Source organism: Rhipicephalus microplus, chromosome 8, assembly GCF_043290135.1.
Source record: "Rhipicephalus microplus isolate Deutch F79 chromosome 8, USDA_Rmic, whole genome shotgun sequence".
In the NCBI taxonomy this organism is placed as follows: Eukaryota; Metazoa; Arthropoda; class Arachnida; order Ixodida; family Ixodidae; genus Rhipicephalus; species Rhipicephalus microplus.
This window is the reverse complement of record NC_134707.1, coordinates 194,493-211,855: the sequence shown is the minus strand read 5'-3', so window position 1 is coordinate 211,855 and position 17,363 is coordinate 194,493. Positions and strand designations below refer to the sequence as shown.

General features: G+C 52.5%; 1 protein-coding gene across 4 annotated transcripts in view; it reads left to right on the top strand.

Moving 5' to 3' along the window:
* LOC119163924 (aldehyde dehydrogenase 1A1) overlaps positions 1–17,363 on the top strand; it is a 638,180-nt gene that overhangs the window by 483,489 nt on the left and 137,328 nt on the right. For all 4 annotated transcript variants that reach the window (XR_012885825.1, XM_075872625.1, XM_075872624.1 and 1 more), the window contains one exon: positions 251–493. Coding sequence is in view for 3 of the 4 variants with exons in the window: in XM_075872625.1 (XP_075728740.1) it covers positions 251–493 (243 nt within the window). In the remaining variant the exon portion in view is untranslated. The remainder of the gene's footprint in view (positions 1–250; positions 494–17,363) is intronic.

Genomic DNA, 17,363 nt, shown 5'->3' with positions numbered 1-17,363 from the left:
GGAGGCTACCCTGCTCAGCTTTGGAGGGTCAAAACCCCTTGTGGCTAGGGTTCGTGCCACCGCGGTAGCCACAGGGGTCCCGGATTAGGGTCTTCCCCTAGATTTTGTAGAGGGTCGGCCCTTAAGGCCGCCGCTCCATCTTTTCTGTAAATAGTCCAAATAAGTGTTTTTCACCACCACCACCAAAAGTGACGGTAAGTAGGCATAAACTAGAAAGCGGTTGCATAGCCCACTTAATTGTGACTTGCAGTGGAACGTGCCGATGGTAATGTTCTGCTGGAAGATCGGCTCCGCCCTGTGCACGGGAAACACAGTGATCGTGAAACCTGCAGAACAGACGCCCCTGACGGCGCTGTACACGGCCCGCCTGGTGGTCGACGCCGGCTTCCCTCCGGGGGTTGTCAACGTGGTGCCCGGATTTGGGGAGACCGCAGGCGCTGCCCTTTCCAAACACATGGACGTCGACAAGATCGCCTTCACCGGATCCACCCAGGTACCGATGTCTCTGCTCGCTTTGACCCCCTCCCCAACTGTGTCGCAAACTGGGGGGTTGCTGATTACCTTGATGTCACCTAAATGATGTCTTTTTGACATGTTGTTGGTCTCATTCTGCATGCCTTTTACCTCTCTTTCTCTCTTTGAACGAAGAGACAGCACTGCTCGAGCGCTGTTTCTTTGCTTGCAATTGGTAAGTATCAACCAGTCCAATTCAGCACGCTTTTGTCATTGTGAATGACATTCTGAACAGTAAAAAATGATAAACGGACAAAAGAAGAGAGCACATACAGGCGCAGACTAACTACTGAAGGGTATTTTCAGAAAAACACATATGAGGGAAAGGTAAAAACGCGTGGTTATGATTACGGGTTGGGGGTTAAGTAATCTATCTCAAGTTTATGTAGGCTCACTGATGGCCGTGTCACACGTACGCCACCATGCTTGTGCATGAAATACCCAAGCAGCAATTTGTCCTCGGCAAGAGGTCGGCGAGAGGTCTGTGACTGACTGCGAAGTGGTTGGTTCGACCTTAGAAACCGACGTAATGCCGGTCTTGGTATTGACATTGGCTTCACGCTGGCCGACATCGGAACACAACGTAGGCCCGACCCTGTTGGCTGACCAGCCCGAGTGCGTGCTGCATGCGGGTTGACCATGGCCTGACCTTAAATAAGCGTCGATTTACGGATGGTTGCAGGTTGGTAGTCAACGTTTCGTGCTCTGCTTTTTTTTTTGTATTTCATGCACATTACATTGGCTCAGGGCACATGTAAGACGAAATTGAACGCCTCTAAAGTCTGCACTTGTTAGCGCGTAAGTACGTAACACGCAATAAAAGAAAGACGAACAAAAGCTGCGTCACTCTATATGTTAATTCTGCAGTTGTATAAATGCACTATGTTTTTATGCCGTTGCTCGCATAGAATGATTTGCAGCAGGCCTTGTGCAACCCAACTATACAGTTGATGGAGTGGTATTCCTGCTAGATCAGTTCTCTCTTTCAGTCGATTTTCATGCTCTTGGTCATGAATACGTACTCAGTGTGCCACATTCTACCACCGAGATGTGAGGCTTGTATCGTTCTGTTGCCGGGGAAAGCTGAAGAGAAAAGAACAGAATGATTAATACTTACTTGAAAGGCAGAATATTTAGATGACTAGTTGCACAGTTGCGTGCATTTTTAAGCTCTATTCGCACGATTCAGCAAAACAATTTTGGGGATATTGTCACGGGTATGGAAAGGTACCTCAGGCACGGGTGCAGAAATGACGCAGAAGGAATGAATACGACGATGTTGTTGTGGGGCCATGTCTGGACTGCCCTGTTGTACTGAACCCTTGCATACTGTGTGCAGTGTTAGCCCACCCGGCGTTCACTTATTAAATACTCCCCGTTACATATTTTGGTAGAGGTGCTGGGCAACATTCCGACTCTGGATCTCCGTACTGGACGTCAGCTTCCTCCAGCCACGATGCCTGAAGGCAGTGTGCTGTCCCTTCAGTCTACGCCTGCTCCGTCACCTGTGATCCCTTCCCATCTTCTCGATCCAGGTACATTTTGCGGCACCGACACAACTGACGTTGACGAGTGGCTCGCCTTATACGAGCGCGTCAGCAAGCAATACAGGTGGGATGAGACGCTTATGCTGGCCAACATCATCTTTTACCTGCGAGGTACTGCACAGGCCTGGTAGGAGACGCACGAGGAAGACCTGACGAGTTGGGACGTGTGCAAGCAGAAGCTCCGTGACTTGTTCGGCCGGTCAGTTGCTCGACTAATGGTAGCCAGGCAGGAACTCGCGTCACGAGTTCAATATTCCACGGAGTCGTACGTCACCTATATCCAAGATAAGCTCGCCTTGTGTCGGAAGGCCGACGAAGACATGACCGAACTTGACAAGGTCAGCAATGTGTTGAAAGGCATAGCCGACGATGCCTTCAACATTCTGATATGCAAGAAGTGTACCACCATTGACTCAATCGTGAGTGAATGTCAGCGGTTCGAACAAGCCAAAAGCAGGAGAATCACTCAACGTTTTTCCCGACTCCCGAACATCGCTGCAACTTCTTCCTGCGAGGATCCTGTGGCACCACGTTCAATCGTGAATCCTCCAAACATCATAAGAATTGTCCGCCAGGAGCTGGAAGCCATGGTTCCTTCCGCTTATCAACCCCCTGTGCCTGACAATTCGGCTTCAATATCTCTTATTCAGGCTGTTGTGCGATAAGAGTTTGCCAAAATGGGTGTCTTAGTTCCCCAAAACTCCAGCCACACACCACAGCCCATAAATCCTAATGCTCACTACCACGCCGCCCCACTTGTTGCTGCTGCCGCGTCGGTCCCGTGGTTCTCATCGTGCTACCGGAATCCATCTGAGTGGCGCACACAAAATGATCGACCGATATGCTTCTCTTACCATCGCGTTGGCCACATTTCCCGCCACTGCCGTAACAGATGGCCTTTTCGGCAATGTTTTCTAGACGACCACATTTTCTAGACGACTTGGTGTTATTATCAATGGCCTGACCGTTACAGCTCTAATAGACACTGGTACCCATATATCCGTTATGAGTTCACGTCTTCGATCCCGCCTGAAAAAAAAGTTCTTACCCCTGCCATGTCTTCGACAGTGCGAGTAGCCAACGGCAGCCGAACATCAGTTCTTGGTATGTGCACTGCCCACGTCACTGTTGTGGGCCTTCACACTTCAGTCCTCCTCGCTGTTCTAGACGCTTGCCCACACGACGTAATTCTTGGCATTGACTTCTTGACCGCGCATTCAGCCCTAATCGATTGTTCAACCGACACTTCACAGCTAGAGTTACAGCCTTTGTATTCTGATGTCCCTCCTACAGCTCGCACACGGCTACGGTCCGTGGAGTGTCTACTATTACCGCCTCAGGCGGCTGTGTACCTTCCTATGTCGCCGTTCGCACCTGTTCCTGATGGCGACTACTTGGCAGCTCCACTCATTGACCTGACCCTTTCCCTGAACGTCATTCTTCCTCATACTATAGTGAGGATTAGGGACAACAAGACGCTTCTTCCTGTCCTCAACTTCTCCATGTCGACCCAGGTCGTTCCTCAAGGTATTGCCTTAGTAGAACTCTCCACCCTGGAGCAATGTACAATTTCGTCTCTCACTCCTGACATCAAGACTGTAGCTGAACCTGTCGCAGCCGCACAGAATAGAGCTTTCCTAGACAAAATGATACCAAGCAACCTGTCGCTGTCCCAAGCTGAAGCGCTCCGTGGTCTTTTATTTTCTTACCTCGACATTTTTGATATCGACGACTGTTTTTCGGGCCGCACGAGTGTCGTAGCCCACCGTATCAACACTGGCGACGCCAGTCCCCTTTATAAGCATCCTTACCGTGTGTCTCGTTTAGAGCACCAAATAATCCAGAAGGAGGTAGAGAAAATGCTCGACAATGACATCATAGAGCCTTCAATCAGTCCTTGGGCATCACCTGTTGTGCTTGTTAAAAAAAAGGACAAGACCTGACGGTTCTGCGTCGACTATCGCCATCTCAATCGAATAGCCAAGAAGGATGTCTATCCTCTACCTCGAATTGATGATGCGTTTGACTGCCTCCATGGTGCCAAGTATTTCTCTTTCCTGGACCTACGATCTGGATATTGGCAAATTTCAGTCGATGACCGCGACTGCGAGAAGACGGCATTCATGACACCCGACGGGCTTTATCAATTTAATGTCATGCTTTTTGGGTTGTGCAATGCGCCAGAAACTTTTGAAGGCATGATGGACTCCCTCCTTCGCGGTTTTAAATGGTTGACGTGCCTGTGTTATCTAGACGATGTCATCGTTTTCTCGCCAACCTTTGAAAGCCATTTTCCACGTCTGTCGGCCATCCTTGACGTTCTTCGCTGTGCTGGCCTCCAGCTTAACGCGTCCAAGTGCACCTTTGGGCACCGTCAGATAAAGCTACTTAGCTACCTTGTTGACGCTGCTGGTGTACGATCCAACCCTGATAAAGTCCGCGCGGTGCGCGAGTTTCCGGTCCCACGTTCCACGCAAAAAGTCCGCAGCTTTTTTGGGACTCTGTTCATATTTCCGCCGTTTTGTCAGCAACTTCACGGAAATTGCTCGACCCCTCACGGATCTCCTCAAAAAGAACGCTTTTCCTGGCTTTTTCCTGGCTTTTTCCTGGCTTGAAGACCAAGAACATTCCTTTGCGTCGTTGATTTCTGCGCTCACATCACCATCTGTGCTGGCTCATTTTGACCCAGCCGCTCGAACGAAGCTGCGCGCCGACGCAAGCGGCCATGGCATAAGGGCAATACTCGCACAAATGCAGAACGGCACAAACCGTGTCATAGCGTACGCTAGCCGCCTACTTCTCAGATGCACGGACGCATCGTTTCCTGGGCATAATAATCGACAGAAGTCTTTCGTGGAGCCCACATTGTGCGTACTTGAAGAAGATACTGCTATCTATTGTGCATATTATGAAATTCTTGTGCGGTAAAGCATGGGGAACTTCTGTGGCCTCCATGCTACAGCTGTACAGGGCCCTATTTCTGGGTCTATTGCGCTACAGCTTGCCGGTACTGACTAACACTTGCAAATCGAATACTCATTCATTGGAGAGTTTGCAGGGTCAGGCACTGCGTATCTGCCTAGGACTGCACCGATGCGCTTCTACTTACGCCACAATCATGCTTGCCAAAGACCATCCGCTCAGGATATATATAGTTGTGGATTGCCTCAGAGTGCACATTAGACATGCTAGCCGTGTCCCCGACCACCACTTGGCCCTTCTACCTTCCGGAAGACCACGTGCTACTTTTTCAGACGTCATAGCCAAGCACCTAAACAGCATTCCATCAGGATATACGCCAGCTGCGAGAACGGCATGCCCTTTGTGGTGCCTCGACCAGCCGCAAGTACGTCTAGAAATTCCGGGAATCAAAAAGAAAAGCAGTCACTCCAGAGTAGCATTGAAGCAAGCAACACTGCTATTATTACATGAGTTGTACTTAGACCGAACGCAGATATACACTGATGGGTCCGTCTCATCCAGCAGCTCATCAGGTGCCGCTGTAATTCCGGCTGCAGAAATGACAATCAAGTTTAAGTTGTCGCATATGACTACATCTACGGCATCAGAGCTTGCTGCTATAAGGGCTGCTTTACAATATCTCGTTCAAGAACGTCCAGGAAAATGGGTCATATTCTGTGATTCGAAGGCAGCGCTTCAGAGTTTGCAGTCTGCCATGCGTAGGAGGAGCCATGACCAACTGGTACAAGAAATAAGACATTGCCATCATGAAGCTCTAGCACGAGGGCATGATATTATATATCAATGGCTGCCTGGACATATCGGTATTACAGGAAATCGATTAGCCGATGATGCAGCCCGCTCAGCCCATGAATAAACCCGTGTAGTCCCGATTCCTCTATCAAGGAATGATGCAGCAAGACAACTTTACCTGCTGGCTCGAGATCTCACACGCACGTTCTGGTCGTCTACCAGCTTCCAAAGGTGTCAATTTTATGAACTGGATCCTTCGCTCAAGCTAAAGCTACCATCACAACTTTCCCGCTCCGATGCGACACTGTTATGCCGCCTTTGGTTGGGTGTTGCATTCACAAAGGTGTACTCCTTTCGCATTGGTATGGCAGACACTCCTACATGCGACTACTGCGGAGATGAAGAGACCATCGGACACGTCCTGTGCAGCTGCGCTTGCTACGACACACAGCGATGCCAGCTACGGATGGTTTTGAATCGACTTGACCCTGGACCATTTTGTGTGCAGAAGATACTAGGACCTTGGGCATCTGTCTCAGTTGCGCAGAAAGCAACTAAAGCACTGCTACTTTACCTTAAGTCAACAAACCTGAGCGACCGCCTGTAAACTGTGTGTGCTCCCCGAGTGTGCTCGTGATTGTGTGTACCTTCTCATCTTTCTGCGACCTCTTTTCTCCCCTTTATCCCTTCCCCAGTGCAGGGTAGCAAACCGAATGTGCGTCTGGTTAACCTCCCTGCCTTTCCTTGTATCTTTATCTCTCTCTCTTCTCAGTCGGAAAGGAACTATTCAATTACGGAGCGAGAGTGCCTGTCTCTCATTTGGGCTATCGCAAAATTTCATCTGTACCTATATGGATGCACGTTCGCAGTCATCACAGACCACTATGCGCTCTGCTGGCTGTCAACCCTTAAGGATCCTACATGAAGAATCGGGCGATGGGCATTGCGATTGCAGGAGTACACGTTCTCCGAAGTGTACAAGTCTGGCAAGCTTCACAGCGATGCCGACTGCTTATCTTGACACCCTGCATGTGTCATACTCTCCTTCTTGTCGTTTCAAAAAGTTTGTTTCAAACACGTGTGAATTCCCGCATCTTTTTTGTTTTTTTCTTTGATGTTACCCAGGGCTGTTTTAGTTATGTCATCTAAAAGTGTCTAAGCTTAACTGCCGTGTACTATCGTTTGAGTCTGCGCAAAAGCTTCTGTTGGCAATGATTCAGTGTTCGTAGTTCTTTTCTGTGTCGCTAGGGTTTTGGGTTATATATGAAGTGCTGCTTCTGAAATAAAAATTAGTTGCGAGTGTAGCGAGTGTCGTGTTTTCTTGTCCTCTTCGTCCCTGTCAAATTTGCGCTACTACACCATATGGTTAAATGATCCTAGCCATAACAGATTATGTGCAAATAGCCGACGAATAACACCAAGATCCATCGCTGCTATCGATGATTGACCGTCTTCAATCCTGCCATAAAGATCCTTCACTGAGCCTATTTTTTCGTCAAGACAACGTTTTGTACCGCCGCAACTTACAGCCCGATGGCGTGGAACTTTTGCTCGTCGTCCCACGTCATCTGCGCAAGGACATCTTGCAAGAACTTCACAACGCCCCAAGTGCCGGACATTTAGGTGTCTACAGAACCTATGACCGCGTCCGTGACGGGTATTCTGGAAGGTCCTTTATCGTTCCGTTCGCCGCTACGATGCAGCGTGTGACCTGTGCCAGCGTGGGAAGAAGCCTACGTCTTTCCCTGCCGCTCACCTAGAACCTCTTGTAGTCCCAGCCGAGCCGTTTCATCGTGTTGGTTTGGATTTGTTAGGTCCCTTCCCAGCATCGGCAATGGGAAACAAATGGATAGCAGTAGCTACGAATTATGCCTCTCGGTATGAAATTACTCGAGCGCTACCTGTATATATATATATATATATATATATATATATATATATATATTGTAAGGACGAGAAATAAGACACAACGCCTTTGCTGCAGGCCGGCTGTTCTTATTCTGCTTCGTCTTCCTCCTCTTCCTTCCTAGCATGCGAGTCTGTGCCAGAGAGAGTTCCAGTTTCGGTTTTCGTCATTACACTCGGCCATGACTGCTAGCATTGTCGTTGGGCCAAACGACAATGTTCTGGTAGGTAAGGCTAGCTGCAGCAGTTGACAGTGCTTCAGGTGGGCGAGGTTGGCTACATCGTCGTGGTCGGTCTCGACCACGCTGGAAGTTTGTCGAAATTGGCTCCGGCGGCCGACACTGGCTATGTCGTCTGGGTCGTTCACCGTGTCGTGATGGAGACTGGGTCCTGTGCGCGCGCGGAGCTGGCGGTAAAGTTTTTGGTGGGTGGGCTTGACTTTGTCGCCGTGGTCGAACTCGTCCATGATGCAACGTTTCCTGACAACTCGTAGAATGCAGTTCAGGTGGACGGCCCTGACTGTTCCGGCAAGGTCGCAGAGTAACCTGGAAACGCTGGTGTTTGTCCCACCGTCGCTGGTGGACTGAACTGCAGCGGGATGCCCCGCGAGGCAGCCATGATGACGTTTGGGCCATTTCTTGAAATGAGATGGGACGCAGCTCATGGTTGGGCATAAATACCACAGCAGAACTCCCAGACGTAGTCGAGCCGGTGGCTTCTGGCGAACTGTCATGTGCAAACATCGTATGCTGGGAGGAAACAGCAGGAGGGCTGGTCCTCGGCAAGTTCTCGATGGCAGTGGCCTCAGCGTAGCTAGGTATCTGGGCTTTCTCGAAGGAAACGTTCCTTGGTAGCCGAGTGTCTGCGTGGCTGAGCATGATCGTGGTCTGGTAGGGTTCAGTTGTGTCTAATACAATAGGATTGAGTGCCTCGATGTCCTCAGACGACGAGCGCGAGGGCCGTATCTCCGGACGAAGGTCTGGTGGGGGTATTTTCAGGTCGAATACCGATGCAGAGTCCGGGACCTGTAGTGTAGGATTCCAGCCACTTCGGTCAGGGTCAGCAGCAGGGAACTCCTGGCAGCATTCCGTTGACGAGCTGCAACGAACGATTGCAGCCTCGAGGCGGGGCGCTGCCTGGGCTCCATCCTCGGCCTCGGGGAAGATCGAGCTGGACTTGCTGGAGTCACAGGAAATCCGTCCGAAAGCGGCAATCAGGGCTGCACTCCATTCTGCCCAGGACTGCTGCCTGACGCCTTCGTACCTGTGCCATGCTGCGGCAGCATCCCGCAGGCGATCTATGGCCATGTCCCACTTCTGCTCTTCAGTCGTTCCGAGAGCGTTGACGGTTGCCACCCATTCCTCGGCGTCGTCCTGGAAGCCGCGAAATTCCGGTAGCGCGAAGGAAATCGGCGATGGCGGGACGGCGGGCAGAACTCCGAAATGTGCCCCCGCCAAGCAGTTCACTTGCTCCGATACCTCCGCGAGAGAACGCCGGAGATTGCGACGGTTCTCGGGCGAGCTTACCTCGAAGTTTTGTGCGGCGGCCGCAGCCAACATGGCATTGAGTGCGCACAATGTTGGCAAGATGGCAGGACATAGCTTGGAACTCGACGCTATGAGGGCGTTGGTCGTGACACGGAGTTGCGCGATGGTATGCTGCAGCTCCGCTGCGCTGTCGTGTGATCCGCACGAAGAGCCAAGGCCCGCCTCTGCGGAGGATACAGTGACTGCGGTATTCGAGGTGGTACAATTCTTGACCAAGGACGCGTGGACGGCGTCCCTTGGAAATCCAGCTGTGGTCGGATTCGTGGACATGGGTTCCAGGGCGCTGGAAGCGTCAACGACGTTCCCAGGCAAGCGGAACCCGTGTGATGAGTTGTGACCTGGTACTGTGGCGTAGATGAAGCGGTCTTGCGCCGCCGGGTAGGCCTCGACGCCGTACACGGTGGGTGCTTGAAGCGCCGACAGGTTGCCAGGTATGGAGGAGGCATGTACGCCATCCCTAGGTGAGAGAGGCCCGTGCGCATGGTTGCCGCGACGTGTCGCGTCCCAGGACAAGTTTCCCGGAACCACAACGGAGGCCTGGACGCCATCCGTCGGTGCTGGGATCGATGCTGGCCGCGACGGACGCCTTGCGGGTCCCATCAGCGAAGAAGCGTGACGGCGAGGAGGCCTTGACGCCGTCCCCGAACGGTGGTGTCAGTAAACAGCTGCCGAGGAGGGCTTGACGCCGTCCTCAAGCGACGCTTACCGCGGCTGCACGTCGGCGGGCGTTCTGGATGACGAAACCGAGACGTAAGCCGTTTTCTTCGTCGACTGCGCCATTGTAAGGACGAGAAATAAGACACAACGCCTTTGCTGCAGGCCGGCTGTTCTTATTCTGCTTCGTCTTCCATTGTAAGGACGAGAAATAAGACACAACGCCTTTGCTGCAGGCCGGCTGTTCTTATTCTGCTTCGTCTTCCTCCTCTTCCTTCCTAGCATGCGAGTCTGTGCCAGAGAGAGTTCCAGTTTCGGTTTTCGTCATTACAATATATATATATATATATATATATATATATATATATATATATTGTAATGATGACAAAGCGGCGATCGTGCTCGGCGCATACCTGGAAGAGAAGGAGGACGAGGAAGAGGAAGCAGATAAAGAACAGCCGGCCTGCAGCAAAGGCGTTGTCTCTTTGTCTTATTTCTCCTCGTTACAATGGCGCAGTCGCGAACTACTGACCCCGATATCCCTGCGTCCACTACACTTCGAAGTGGACGAGTGCTCTCGAACTCCCCACCGATCACGGACGGCGTCCAAGCCTCCACGGCAGCACCGCATCATGACTGCAGCGAGGCCATTTCTCGAGGCTTCTCTCTGTTCGCCCAAGAGCTCAAGACATCCGGGTTTGGCTGCGCCTCTTTTGGATCGTTCAACGAGAACGAAATTCCATATTTTCATGGATTCAAGGATGACCCTACCAACTGGGTAAGCGTGATAAACTCGGTTGCCCTTAAATACTCGTGGAGCGACACGATTAAGAAGTCGGTCGCTGAAGGACGTTTGCGAGGATCTGCCCAAGCGTGGCATCGTTTCCAAGGCAGTACATACGCTACATGGCAAACATGGAGCGCGGCCCTGATATCCGCGTTTGCGCCGCTTCCGAGCGCTTACGACGACCGTTTCATGACCATGCGGTCACGCCGGCAAGGTGCAACCGAGGACGTCGCGACTTACATCTACGACAAGCTGGACCTTTTACAAGCTTGCGATATACAGTGGACCTCCTCCGCAGCCAGGCAGTACATCATCGACGGGATCCATGACTCGACGCACGCAGCCGTCTTGTCCGCCTACAACCACCCAGTCCACATCTCCACTTTCGTACGCCAGGCAATGGAGTTGCAGGACACGTCTCATCGCCGGGCGGCTGCAGTTGGCCCAAAGGAGTCAGCTTCACCGAGACGCGGATGCTATACGTGTGGCCGCATCGGGCATGGGTATAAAAGCTGCCCACAAAGCCAACCTCAAGCGATGCAATATCAATCACGCCCACTTCCAACCCTCAAGGTCCGCGTCGACGGCATCGGAGAACTGACAGCTCTCGTTGATACCGGAGCTCAACGTACGGCGTTGCTTCGCCGCCACGCCTCCGAACCTCTCCAGCCTTGGACTGAGCCACCACTGCGGGGTCTCGGTGGCGACGTACTACCGGTCGGTGCCCTAAACCTGCAACTCAACACCGAGGCCGGCAGCAAGTTTTTGTCCTCGGTGCCCGTCTTCGACGACCTGCCCACAGACATGGTTTTAGGGGCCGACTACCTGCTCTCCGGGGAAGTGCGCCTCACGGTGGAAGGAAGTACCGTCAACCTCCATCCTGTGGCTCCAAGTGTGCCTCCGGCGCAATCCCAAGGTGAGCTGACGACGCCACTTACACTTCCCGCAATACTCGAGAGGCACGCATCGCTCTTCGCTGATACTACTACTCAGCTTCCCGGAACTAGCGTGCTAGTGCACCATATTACTACCGACAAGCATCCGCCGGTGTCCATACCGTTACGTAGATATGCCGAACGAGAGCGGATATTAATTGACCAGCAGGTGCAAGAAATGCTTGCCGCAAGCATAATCAGGCCATCTTCTAGCCCGTGGGCAGCACCTGTTGTCCTAGTCCGTAAAAAGGACGGCAATCTCCGATTCTGTGTTGACTACCGAGAGCTGAACAAGCACACCATACCAGACTCGTACCCGCTGCCACGCATTGACGACGCTATTGACGCCGTACGAAAAGCGAGGTTCTTTTCGTCGCTAGATTTAAAAGCAGGGTATTGGCAGATCAACGTGGCTGAAGAAGATAAGTTTAAGACGGCCTTCCGAACACCATCTGGCTTGTACGAGTTTAATCGGATGCCGTTCGGTCTGCGAACTGCTCCAAGCACCTTTCAGCGTGCCATGAACACAGTGTTAGGCACACTGATAGACCGTGCCTGCGTCGTGTACCTCGATGACGTTCTAGTCATCGGGGAAACAGAAAAACAACATCTACAAAATCTCGACACGGTTCTGCAAAGGCTACACAACACCGGCTTTCGACTTAACCGCGAGAAGTGCCAGTTTGGGTTGACGACAATATCTTATCTTGGTTATCAGATATCTCATAATGGCGTACGACCCTTGCCTGAACGCATAGACGCCGTTGCCAAATACCCTGCACCAACATCTATAAAACAGCTCCAGGTATTCCTAGGAATGGCGTCATACTTGCGCAAGTTTGTACCGAGCTTTGCGTCAACTGCTGCTCCACTCACGGACTTACTGAAGAAAAACGCCCAATTTCAGTGGGGTCCTTTGCAGGATAACGCCTTCCAAACCCTCAAACACCAGCTTACACATAGCCCGGTGCTCTGCCACTTTAATGAAGATTGGATGACAGAAGTCCATACTGATGCGAGTCAGATTGGCCTGGGGGCGGTTTTACTTCAACGTGACTCGAGTGGGCGTGGGCACGTCATCTGCTACGCCAGTCGTAAACTATCGGACGCAGAACGGCATTATCATTCGAATGAACTGGAGTGTTTGGCTGTAGTATGGAGTGTGGATGAAAAGTTCCGCCACTACTTGTTTGGCCGACACTTCACGGTAGTAACAGACAACTCCGCGATTGCGTGGATGTTCCAGAAGCAGCACCTCAAGCACAAGTTTGCCCGATGGATTGTTCGGCTCCAAGACTATACGTACGACATCCGTCACCGTGCTGGAGCACAAAATCAGCTTGCGGACGCTTTATCGCGAAATCCGATCGAGGAGTTCTCCACACGAAATCGAGAAACCTGGATCCTGTTTTCTCAACAGGACGTGACCAAGGCTCAGCAAGCCGATGGAAGACTCGCATCCGTTATAGACTCCATTGGCGATGCGGGACGCAATGCCAAGTTTGTCTTACGTAATGGAACGCTGTATCGGCGTCACTGGGCCGATAAAAGCACCGAGTGTCATCTCCTGGTCATTCCTGACACCTTAAGATCGAGCGTACTACGCGCCATCCATGACACTCCCGAGGGAGGCCATGTTGGCTACAGAGCCACCTTACGCAAGGCACAAGAACGTTTTTGGTGGCCGAAAATGGATAAAAGCGTGCGTTCATACGTTGCCAGTTGCGAGATTTGTCAGCAACACAAACGACGTCCTGGAGCTCGACATGGACTTCTTACGCCGATCAAGCCTCCAGAGACAATTTTCCACACGTTGGGCATAGATCACATCGGGCCTCTTCCAATGACGACAGCGGGCAATCGTTACATTATACTCGCTGTGGACTACTTGTCCAAGTTCGTAGAGGTCGCGGCCGTGCCTTCGCTTGCTGCTAGCCATGTCATCCGATTCCTGAAAGATCGCTTCGAATGGCGACACGGTCTTCCTAACAAGTTGATCTCCGACCGGTCGACCACCTTTCGCAGTCGCGAGCTCCGCACTTACCTACAACAAGCTGGAGTGGACCATCACTTCGCGTCGGCATACCATCCGCAGGCGAACGGACTGACCGAAAGGTCGAACCAGACTATCCAGGCTAGACTCGCACCGTACTGTAAGAATCACAAACGAGGTGAGGCCGACTGGGATGATCATCTCCAAGCAGCTGCGTACGCAGTGAACACGGCGGCACACAGCTCCACAGGAATTTGCCCCTACGAGATTGTCTATGGTCAGCTCCCGCAACTGAATGCTACGTTCGGTTTGGACACTCCCGTTAAAGTAGGGCGTTCCGCTGCACGCCAGAGACTTTGTCGCGATATCCGTGTGGAGGCGCGTAGGAGGATTGTGCATGCTCAACAGGCACAAAAGCGATACTACGACCGACGCCACCGTCCCGCGCCGAAATACAGTGTAGGTGATGAGGTGTGGCTACAGCGAGGTGCGCCATCGTCTTCAAACAAACTGCACCCAAAGTACGACGGCCCTTACATTATTTCTGAGCGCTTGGGAGATAACACTTGGCGAGTACGATCCACAGCTTCTGATACGCGCAGAGACAAGAGAAAACGGAATAACTTTACGGTGCATGTGTCGCGGATGAAGAACTGCATACGGCGGCAAACGTGACATTGGTTTGTGTTTTTCTTACAGGAGTAGACCAGCTGCAGCGTGGCCGAGTGTAATGATGACAAAGCGGCGATCGTGCTCGGCGCATACCTGGAAGAGAAGGAGGACGAGGAAGAGGAAGCAGATAAAGAACAGCCGGCCTGCAGCAAAGGCGTTGTCTCTTTGTCTTATTTCTCCTCGTTACAATATATATATATATAATATATATTGCCACGTTCCATTTCACAAGTTTGTACTCATTGCTAAAATTTGTGAGCATAACCGTTGCTTTGCCTCCCCGCAGCTCTGCAATTCCTCTTGCGACGCAAATATTTCGGGTGACCAACAGATGCTGACTGCCTTCAACGACGCCTTCCAAGTCAGGTGATTTAGGAGCGCCGACTGAAATAATGACGCTTGAGCGAGGCGGAATGGTGACTTGTTCTTCCAGCACATTCAAGGCATGGTGTCCTGACGGCATGCGCGGCGGTAGTGCTTCTTCTGTGGATAACGTTATCGACCTTGTTTTTAGGTTGATGACAGCACCATGGAGGCATAAGAAGTCCATGCCAAGGATGACATCTCTCGAGCAACGCTGTAGGACTACGAAGTCTGTAGGATAAATACGGCCGTTAATGGTGACTCTCGCTGTGCACATTCCTGCAGGCGTTACGAGATGACCTCCGGCTGTGCGGATTTCAGGGCCTTTCCAAGCTGTCCTAACTTTCTTTAACTTCGCGGCGAACGACCCACTGATGACAGAATAGTCGGCTCCAGTATCGACGAGAGCGGTCACACTGTGGCCGTCGATAAGAACGTCGAGGTCGCTAGTTCGCCGTCTCGCATTACAGTTAGGGCGTGGCGTCGGGTCACGGCTGCGTCGGCTTGTTCCGCTGCTTTCATGTTGCGTCGTCCGGCCACCTTCGGTAAGTGAGCTTTTGCCTTCAGGGCTTTTCCTGGTTGGGAATGTGTTCAAAAAGCTCCGTCGCGTCGGCGTCGTCGTCGGAGGATCTTCGGTAGTTCGTCGCACAGCAACCGCACCTCCATCGGTTGCTGCCCTTAGTTTCCCGGATACGGGCTAGGAGACCGGCCCCGCGTTGGGCCAGAGTACTGCCGGGGGTGTGGTGACATGCGGCGGCTGGGCGATGGCGAACGGGAAGGACTTCGTGGTGTCCATTGAGTTCCTGCCAGGTAGTCGGCGATGTCACGTGGCCGATCTCCTGGCTGTGGACGCGGTGCATTGACAGCAAAGCCACGCAGTCCCATCTGTCGGTACCGGCAACGGCGGTATGTGTGCCCGGCCTCGCCGCAGTGGTAGCAGAGCGGGCGGTTGTCAGGTGCACGCCAAACGTCCGTTTTTCTCGGTGCACTGCGCTGGCCTGCTGGGGAACGGTAGGACGTCGGTTGGGGTGGTGGCGGCGGTGGCGTCTGGCGACGGAAGTGTGACGGGGCGGCGTTTTGGCGTGGACGGGGAGGAGCGCTGTGGCGCACTGCAGCGGCGTAGCTTATAGTTTCTGGCTCGGGCGGCGGTGTTTCGGGAATTCGAAGCGATTGCCGGACTTCTTCTCGCACAATGTCGGTGATTGAATCCACTTGAGGCTGCGCCGAAGGGAACAGTTTGCGCAGCTCTTCCCGCACGATCGCTCGGATCGTTTCACGCAGGTCGTCGGAGTCACTGGCTTGAGCAGCAGCGCATTCTGGAGTCAGGCGACGATTATACTGTCTGGTGCGCATGTCCAGCGTTTTTTCGATGGTGGTCGCCTCGGATACAAATTCTTGGACGGTGTTCGGTGGGTTCCTCATTAGTCCCGCGAAGAGCTCCTGTTTGACCCCTCGCATGAGGAAACGAACTTTCTTTTCCTCAGGCATGTCTGGGTCAGCGTGACGGAATAGGCGGGTCATCTCCTCTGTGAAAATTCCAACCTTTTCATTTGGTAGCTGAACCCGGGTCTCGAGTAGAGCAGCGGCCCTCTCTTTGCGAGCGACGCTTGCGAACGTTTGAAGAAATGCGCCGCAGAAGACATCCCACGTTCGGAGCGTGGACTCCCAATTCTCTATCCAGGTCCTTGCGGTGTCTTCCAGGTAGAAGTACACACGACGGAGCTTTTCTTCGTTGTCACAGTGGTTGAGGGCGGCCACACGGTCGTATGTTTCTAGCCAGGTTTCCGGGTCTTCAAACGATGAGCCATGGAACGTTGGTGGTTCCCTGGGTTGATGAATGACGATCGCGGGCTGGGACGCTCCGGTTGTCATTGTCGCTGCCGTCGAGGTCATGGTCTTGGTCTTCCGCGGCTTGTCTTGTAGCAGGCCGTACTCCGGTGGGAGACCTTGCTGTCGGCGGCTCGTTCGCTGCTCTTGGTTGGCGTCGGTGTCTTCTCCGCGAAGGGGGCTGGGTTCACGGCTTGACGGGGGCGTCCGGTACATGAACGAAGCAGCACCTCCACCAGATGTCACGGGGTCGTGACGAGGCCAAAGACAGAAAACTTCGTGTTGGGATATAACTGTTTATTTGGGCGAACCTGTGCCCGGTAAAGGGAAAGTCTAATTGCAGCAGCAGTCTTGCACAGATAGCAGTCTCGGACTGATAGCGGCGAACGCAGCGTCGGCCTTCGATCAACAACTGACAAGCGGCGAAGCGCGTCGGCATTTATACCCTTGCCGTCGAATGTTCTAGCGTTATCGCTGGCGGTGGTAGGTTCCAGAACAATCTGTACCGTTCGCACAGTGGGCGTGATCTTATCGAAATGATCTACTACAGTCCGGAACCCTCTAGAAACCCGCAGGCGCGGCTTGCGGCGAGAATCGTGCGGTGCGTCGGAACGATAACAAAAACTTGTGAAATGGAACGGGGCAATATATATATATATATATTGTAATGACGAAAACCGAAACTGGAACTCTCTCTGGCACAGACTCGCATGCTAGGAGGAAGAGGACGAAGACGAAGCAGAATAAGAACAGCCGGCCTGCAGCAAAGGCGTTGTGTCTTATTTCTCGTCGTTACAATGGCGCAGTCGACGAAGAAGACGTCATACGTCCCGGCTTCGTCATCCAGGACGCCCGCCGACATGCAGATGCGGTAAGCGTCGCTTGGGGACGGCGTCAAGGCCTCCT